At 35.4% G+C, this 9379-nt stretch overlaps 1 protein-coding gene across 1 annotated transcript; it reads right to left on the bottom strand.

Moving 5' to 3' along the window:
• Positions 1–4032: 4032 nt before the first annotated feature.
• Positions 4033–5865, bottom strand: LOC108564571 (the record flags this gene model as incomplete). The annotated part of the gene is made up of 2 exons (XM_017923654.1): positions 4033–4885; positions 5660–5865. Coding segments are annotated over 2 exons (818 nt in total), but the record flags the coding sequence as incomplete, so codon positions are not given.
• Positions 5866–9379: the final 3514 nt, after the last annotated feature.

Below are 9379 nucleotides of genomic sequence, written 5' to 3'. Positions count from 1 at the left end.
ATTGTAAATGAATTTTTGTACAAATTTATTTGAAATCTTATTTAGTGTGAATGTGAAAACTTAGTGTTGTTTGTGATCAAGAAATATTATGTTCGTTAAACGAGGTTCCACTGTACTTCAAATTTTAATTTAAAACGATAATTGTATAAACTACAGCAATTAGACTAAATCTCATTCATCCAGATGATTCTATAGTGCAGATCAGAAATGTGGTAGTTATCGAACTTTTTTTCAAGTCGATAAGAATTCTGTAATTCTCTGTGAGAAGAAACGATTCTGTTTACTAAAGCAACTTGACAACCTATTTGAATAAATAGTTAATGTCATTTAGTTTTGTCGCATTCTATGAGAGGGCTCCATCGATCGCGAATCGGATGTTCGAAAAATATAAACAAAACAAAAATTAGTTTATATGTAACTAAAACTATAACCAGAGGGTGTGTATAAAGTTACGTATTTATGTTTATTTTTTGTAGTGGAAGGATTTGTAGAACTCATAGAAACATTATTTTTTTAATTATTTGTAAAGTTAAAAAACAGTTAAAATCTTTTTTATATGTAACTCGTTTGCCATGAGCCGATGCAGGTGTGCCACTGTCAAATGAGATGATATTCTAACTAAATGATTTTTTGAATCCGATTATACAATTTAAACATTGTTGCATAATTCATCGAGAAGCATTGATGGCCCAGAATTTGCCAGAGGAATATGATAAATGATTGCATTAAAATCATAAACATAATCGAATATTTGGAATACTCTGTGCAGAAATGGAAGCCGAATTAATTAAGTTGACAATTTCCAATAATCAGGACGTGAAATTGAAATGTAGCAACTATTTTTTGGAAGTATAACATTTTGGCATTTGAATCTTTGTTTTTGATTAAGCATTGACGTTAATTGTGCAGAGGCGCTACGACACGACACAATATAGGGGTTAAGATTTTGACAGCTTACGTCATAGCTGTCAAAATCTTAACTGTAAAGGTTAAAAATATTGTATTTTTGTATTTGTTGTATTTTTTTATGTTTTCTTCTTCAATTAATGACAGACATGGATTTAAATTTGTTTATTTATTTTCAATACATACATTCACCAACATAAATATACGTTATTAATGAAGATACCCTTCAATTGTATTCATTACATTCGCAAAGCCAACATGATGATTTTCTCGATTTCTTCGATTCTGTCCTCCAGCTTCTTCATCGAAACGTGCGTAGATGCCAAGTGCTTGCGAAACTTGCAGATTCTGATGATGTCCTCCCTCTCCGCCTTGGTCCTGTTCGGGAAATCGCGAGCGATGAACTTCATCAAGAACTTCGAGGTGACGTGATCCGTGTACGCGTAGAATTTCATTATGTCCCTACTCAGTTGATGACCCATTTGGAAGAATTCCTCGGCGGTGTGATTATTTTCAGGGGCGTCTTTCACAGTCATCTCCACCGTGACCCTCCAATGATTCCACTCGCGCCATAAGGGTTTCTCCCTGTTCATGTTGTACAAGGTTTTCGATATATTCATAAACTCTCGGAGATGAACGCTGTGATCGTTGTTTGCGATATAAAAGCATTTCTCGATCGTTTCTTGACACTGCGAATACAATCCTTTGACTATTTGGCTTGTCATTTTCGAGCTTAAATAATAATTTAATGCGTTGAGCTTGAACGTGTAGTGTAACCTTACTAAAGCTGCTCTCGCTTCGAACTGATGCCTTGACAATGCCTACGCCTATGCAGAGTTACAACCTTTTTTTCGAAGGGTCAGAGATTCGTGCTGAAATAAGTACTGGCAATTCTTGGAATTTCGACCCTTCGTAACAATAAAACGGTCACTTTTATTTGAGCTTGAAATATTCCAACGTTTTTGGAAATATTTGACATATTTTCAGTTTGTTCATTTATTCTAACTAATCAATTAGTTTAAACAAAGCTGATATATTTTTTTTCGCGAAATTAACATTACTGTATTACGCCAATTCTTCGATGGTAATTTTGGAACGTTGAAGGCACGGATAATTGAAAAACACTGTTAATTTATATTATACAAAAACATTGTTCAAGATGATCTGTATTTTTTTTATTGTTTTTCTTGTAAAATTATTTTCTAAACAGCAATTTGTACTGGTCGGCAAATTGCGACTCTTTTGCCCCTTGAATGCGGCTCTGCTAAAAATAACCACTTTTGTTTCTATTTAAAAAAAAAACAAAAGTAATCACTAGATACTTGTTTGTCAGTACATCATTCATTAAGAAGCGCAGACATTTCCGGATGAAATTTGCAAATTTATGAAATTGGTGATCAAGATTATCAAATTCATTATAGCTAAAGCTCTTAATTTAAAGTTAAATTTTAGTTGAAATCGTTATAAAAAAGGAAACGTTTTAATACGCTTTCCTTATTAACATACATTTTATTTGCTTATAGATTTGATGTTAGAGAAAGTTATTTCATTCGAAAACAAATTATCACATTTTTCTTCAGTTTTTGAAAAATAATCTTGCTGAAACATTGCCAAAGAAAATAATTGTGATATTAACAATTACTGTTTGAAAACAGGAATGCTCTTTTCAACTGGTTTCATCATGAATTCAGAGACTGTTTTCTTCGTTTTATGTTGAAATTGGCAACTGGAATAGTCTCATTAACACCTCATATGATCAGTTAAAAACACTAGCGTTTACTGATATTTCCTTTTGTATTTATATTCATGCGAACAATCTTTCTCAAACATGAAATGTAAATTGAGAAGTCGTCTTATTGATGAGAACGTGACGAGAATTATGCTTAAAATTAAAGACAACATATAAACCTGACTTACTCAAACTTTACAAGGAGATTTGTAAATGATCATTGTCATGATTTACTTTTATCAATAGATGAGATCATTATTATTTATCAATCAATCTTAATTTACCACGGTTAATCGACGTTTTACTGTACTTTCTTCATTCCTTGTTTCAAGTAACTTTTTTTTTCCATAACTTAAGTACATTTCTATATAACAACAAAGATGTAACATTTTTGTGGTACTTTATTTCTTTTGAATACCTTTTGTAAATTAAAAAAAAAATGCTGAAATATTCTCAAATGCAAATACAAGCAACATTTTATATATTAATCAGTATATATTGTAAATATATAAAATAATTAAATGAATTTTTCTACAAATTTATTTGAAATCTTATTTAGTGTGAATGTGAGAACTTAGTGTTTTTTATGATCAATAAATATTATGCTCGTTAAGCGAGGTTCCACTGTACTTCAAATTTTAATTTAAAACGAAAATTTTATAAACTACAGCAATTAGACTAAATCTCATTCATCCAGATGATTCCATAGTGCAGATCAATAATGTGGTAGTTATCGAACTTTTTTTCAAGTCGATAAGAATTCTGTAACTCTGTGACAAGAAACGATTCTGTTTACTGAAGCAACTTGAAAACCAATACATAGTTAATGTCATTTAGTTCCGTCGCATTCCACGAGAGGGCTCCATCGATCTCGAATCGAATGTTCAAAAAAATACAAATATAAACAAAACAAAAAAAATCTCATGAGTCAATTTGCTATAAATTTCTTAATATAATAGAATCACGGGAATGTTCAATTTCCGGAGCTTTTGTGCGTATTTTTTACCAAAATTATCGCGTGTGTTCGTACGAAAACATCGAATAAGTAAGTGATTCTGTACCACATGGGTAAGATATAATTGTTTCTCTATTTATGTATAGATGGCGCTGTATGTCACAAATGATTTAAAATTGCAAATGGCTGCATCTCTTTGTTTCTCATTAAATATTTAAGATATTTTTGTTTCATTTGCAAGAAATTTGTTTATTAAATTAGTTTAATTGAGGTGAGGATGAGGAATATTTTGTTGGGATGTAGAATTAAAACTTGTAGCTGTTAAAATAAATAAATATACTTTAATTCCAGTTATAGTACAATATTTATGTTTCATAGGGTAATTCTATTTAAAACAATAGATTTATCATGAAACGAAACGAACTAAACAAAATTTGCTCATTCAAATATCTCTCTCTCTCGCTTTTGATAAAATAATTTAAACTTCATATAATAAAATATATGCATATCAATTCTATCACGAACCTAAAGATCTCTAAATTAAGAAGACACAGAAAACATAAATAATATACAAATTGTTGTGGTCTATATGTACAGGGAAAAACGTTAATACTAAATATATATATTACTCTGATGTGATATTTATGTACAGGGCGAAGGAAGAAAGCGGTGGCAAGTGGGCATCACGCGTAGCTGACGTCTTGAAGGGTTCTGCTGAACGTGAACTTGACTTTGCTCAGATTGGAATCAGAGTTGATGAACCTTTTGCGACCGCCGCACCCCGGCTCATCGTCCAACTTCGTCTCGAAGTACTTGCACATCTCCCGAACGCCGGCGGTGGAGAAGCAGTAGGTGAGGTCGTGCATGGATCGCGCCCTCTTGGTGCCGACGTCCACCTTGAACGAGACATCCTCGGTGCTGTTGACCCGCCCTATCCGACACAGACTCTCGAACAGTGCGAGCTTCTCCTTGACGGGAACATAGTTCTCGGTGCTCTGACACCTTTGCAGGAGAACGTCAACGGCTGGGCTAGGTTTGGCATTGGGTGGTTGCAAAAGATTTCTGTTAATCACTGTTGTGTTTCTGTTGCAGTCCGATGGTTCGTTCGGCGGTGGACAAATTATACAACTTGGAGTTGGCGGTGGCGATTCCAGAGGATGGTTGGACTTTCTCTTCTCCGAGTTTTCCGTTAAGGTGAAAATGTCCAAATACCTGACCGACTCCAAGGGCGTCTGTCGGATCACCTCTATGGCCACAGTCTTCACCCACAGATCGAAAGAACGCTCGTTCGAAGTCTGCAACAATAAGATACAGGTAAAGATATATAAACATGGAACATATAGAAGTAGATTTCGCAAGAAACTGTTGTGTTTGTTGTTGTTGCAGTTGTTGTTGTCCTTGCATCAGGCATGCGGGAGGAATGCGCCTTTTGTAGGATGCTCAACGGTTGCGCAAGAAGCGATTTAAACATCATCACCATAATCTTCCGATTTAGCAAATCACCACGGAGAGAAGCGGTAAAAGTTGTGGGAGGTGGAGGAGGATGAGCTGCAGGAAATATTTATCGAAAGAGAGACAAAGAGTAGATGCATAGAAATGAAGCAGGAATGAATATCGCAATCGCTAATTTGAATAATGAGCGCGAATCGAGGAGATTATTGATAGATTTGAAAGGTTAGTGTGCACGAGGGATAGTCTTGATAGTCAATGGTTCTTGCAGTAGAAAAACCTAAATGATGATTGTCTTGTTTGCTTCTTTTAATTAATAACCATTGTGCGGTCATAACAAAGGGGAAATCGTAATCAACGCGAATCGTGGATCGGAGATTATCTTAAGTGCCAGAGATGACACTTTAAAGAGTTTTTTTAAATTTACATTCATACATGTTAAGCAACATTTCCCAACCATTCATGCATTGAATTTCCATTACTTTAAAGCAGCAAGCAGATGCCACCTCACGATTCTTTTATTCTGAACTTGTTTCTTAGATTTATAATCCGTTTCTACTGTCAATGTTATCAAACAATTATGCATATGAAATCTGTCAATATCTTGATTGATTATTTACCTGTAAAGTGAGCAATACGGTTTTCCCTTTAACAAGGGACAAACTGTTTGGCAAAGGTCCAGCCTGCAGACTGAGTTGCCTAAGCGGGATGCGCAATGCCGAGGACAGTTCTCCTGGACATCCTGCAAGGATCAGCTGTCCTCCTCGAACCGTGACCCTCCGCTGATACCAGCGCATCTCGCCGCCAACGAGAACCATCAGTTCACCTGCAAAAACAAAACAAATAAACTATTAGCCAACGCGCAAACACCACAATTAGAGCTTAACAATATGGCACAATTCATTAGAATTGCGAGCCGGAACCCGTGTCCGGATTTATTAGTTATTTATTAGTTTCGTAAATACCATAGCGATATTAAGGTCACGTTGCGAAAACGAATTTGGGAATCTTCGTTACTTTACGTTTTGGGCCATCACCACGCAAATATTCGTTGGCCTTTCCCCTCACAGAAGGTTTTTTTTTCATGAATCTATCATCGGTGCGCTAAGATCTTGTGCCAATAACGGATTTGGCCCACGTTCGCTAAAGATGAGAGCAAATTCAATGAGATTTTAACGAAAAAGTCTCGATGTGAGGTGTGTGTGTGAAGTGATGTGAGAGAAACGATGCAAATTGTCGTAGCACACAGATAAATTACCGTGCCTTTTATGTAAAGTAATATTAATTGGAAAACACAATCATTACACGCTTCTTTTACCATCGGCTGGATGCTAATTTCGAATCGACTCGAAACTAGTCCATTAATTGTTCGTATTCATAACCATGCAAATCGATTCGCCTCTGCGTATATTTGAGAAACGATTCAGTAAAATCGAGCAATCGAATCGTAATGCTGTGACCCAATTTCGAACATTCTTAATCTAATTATCTTCAGCGAATTCAACATTTTTTCACAAATTCAAATCGAATCAACTGAAAAATATATATATGTAATTATTATAGCGAAATTGTAATCTCAAAACTTGTGCTATTTCCATTAAAAATAAACTCAATGGATGATAATCAAGAGTTGTATACATGTTTCATTGGATAAGTATGTCAGATTTGTTTATCTAATATTAGCAGATTCTCACATTGTAAACATATATCGGCAATTAGACAACTTTAATATGTTATATACTCAATTCAATGATAACGAAATAGAAGCAAACGTACAAGGGTTGCGCATATGATTTGAACGAAGATAAGTTAATCTGAGAGATGTGTGTGTGCGTATGTATTTAGCAAATTGTAGACTTAAACCAGTTAACGTTTCCAAACAGATCCAATTAGCGCAGTTACTAAGAGATACTAATAAATATGGATTTAATAAATTGGAAAACGGTGCGAGAGTAGAAACGGATACGGGAGGCGGCGAGATTGGTTGGATGTGACACAAAACTGGGGAAAGATTTGCATTGGCGATTTGCTATCGTGTATCTGGAGCAAATTAGAAAACGCACGTGGAGAGCTCGAGCGAGAGAAGGCATTCTGATGATGTTGTGTGTTGTTGTTTATCTTTTACTTCTTCGCGCAATGCGTCTTCATTATATTTTTGTTTCTGTGCAGCAATCCAATTGATCTTTAATTGCCACTTCATAACGTCGCACTTTCGATTGGCGGATTGCGCAATTTGCATATGTCGACGCCGATTCAATGCAAACTACTTGTGTAGCTCTAATAACGTGAATGGGAGCTGCTGCAATTAGTTTTCCGGAAAAACCGTTTCATTCGTTTCTAAATTGCAATTATCTTTCATATTTTGTATTGTTTTTTTACAACAAAAAAAAGAATACAGTAAAGTCAAAGTGACATTGACGTTTTAGAAAATTGCGAAGGGGTGTTAACACAGCGATAATAGTTTCCAACGAAGAGATGGAAACGTTCGAACGCAAACTTCATAATTAAATTTTTAATGTTAGTTTAGGACGGATGGCTTGTTTGCGAACGAAAGGAAAAATAACGGCACGGCTTATATAAATAAGTACCAGATTTGAAAATCAGCTTTCATTATGTCAATTTGATTCTTGTATTGCGTTGAGGCGAACGAATTGTTATAAATTTCAGTTTGTTATCAAGTTTCATAACATTGACGTTTATCTGTCATTGTAAATTTTGGGTAATTCAAAAACTTCATTTTCTTATATTTATTACGTTTAGTGTCAAATTCTATAAGTTTGACGTTTATCTATCATAATATAGTATTGATGTTTTTTTATTACGTTGAGTTGTTTCTTTTAACGTTTACTGTCATAATATGGTAATAATGTTCTTTGATTTGCTTGAGTTGTTTTTTTCAACGTTTGCTGTCAAATTCTATAAGTTTGACGCTTACTTGTCATAATATAGTATTAATGTTCTTTGATTTGATTGAGTTGTTTCTTTCAACGTTTACTGTCAAATTCTATAAGTTTGACGTTTATCTGTCATAATATAGTAATAATGTTCTTTGATTTCGTTGAGTTGTTTCTTTCAAATTTTGGAGTGAGAAGAATTGGCCGCGGTCGGTCGCGAACCTTTTACTTTCCATTTGGTAAAGCAAGCACACGGTCGTAAAGTCAACGATTCCGAAATTGCACAATGCATTATTTATGAGCGGAGAGCGCGTGCAATTTATGGTACCTTCTCGTTTATATATCCAGATATGTACCAATATTTGCCCATGTAAAGAATTCTATAGTGAGGGAGAAGCAATGGTAATTGAAAACCGAATAATGCAATTAAATGTGAATGGATAGACGAAAAAATGACAGAGAATGTGTGGTTATCCGGCAGTAGCAGTAGCTAAAGAGCAAATAGAAGCATATGATATGGTTATCAGAAACGCGCGGTCTCTCCGACATAGTTCATTGAAGGAATAATACCAAACGGATACAAGCGATCCATTATTGGCGCGATTCCTCCGCAGACTTTGGATGCTGAACGTCCGTCGTCCAGATGCGCGCCGCATTCATTCATTCAATACAAAATATACATTGTCTCTCTTTCACTTTCTAATGCGTTGAAATATAATTGCAGCCGTTTCCAGTCGATAAACAATAATTAAAGAGACAACGGCCACGCACGGAACGGGATCTGGACAATGAGGAGAGAAAAATGAGAACAACGCCAGAAAAGAAATAAATAATACGCAAGAACACGACGTTACATGCAAGCAACATGTCCATTATGTGCACTCGATGCATGCAGAGATGAGGAAACCCCGGTGCATGTTTCTCCGCGAAAACTTAATACCGCCGCGGTTTCGTTTGACCTTTTCGCCGAGGGAAGGAAAACGAATATCTGCGTTGCGAAACGCGACCAGTAGCCGTATTATCCTACGCTCTCGTATCTCTGTGCCAACTTTAACGTTTCTTTTCCGTGCTAAAGTTGAAGGAGGAACACGAGGAAACCGCATTCCAAAAAAAAAAAAACGCTCGTAGAAAGAATGGAAAAGAAGTTATCTCCGAAATTATCCGGCAGGCGCCACGAGGCAACGATTACCGGAAATGGCCATTACGTTCCGATGATTATCAAACAGCTACTTACTCGCATTGTTTTCCATAAAGATTACATTCTTCTTGTTTGAAACAACAACACGTCTTCCATTCCTTCGTAAGCATCCGCATTCAATTGATTCAAAAAAAAAATTTGATTACATGTGCAATTAACACCTGATTAAGATCATGGAAAGAAGGTGAGTTGCGAAAATTGTGTTCTTTGAACTGTTAGATAATGATGATTGATTGTTTAGGTTAACG

The sequence above is a fragment of the Nicrophorus vespilloides genome, unplaced genomic scaffold, assembly GCF_001412225.1.
Source record: "Nicrophorus vespilloides isolate i.1.1-1 unplaced genomic scaffold, Nicve_v1.0, whole genome shotgun sequence".
Lineage (NCBI taxonomy): Eukaryota > Metazoa > Arthropoda > Insecta > Coleoptera > Silphidae > Nicrophorus > Nicrophorus vespilloides.
Note: the sequence above shows the minus strand (reverse complement) of the source record. Positions and strands in the feature narration are given on the sequence as shown.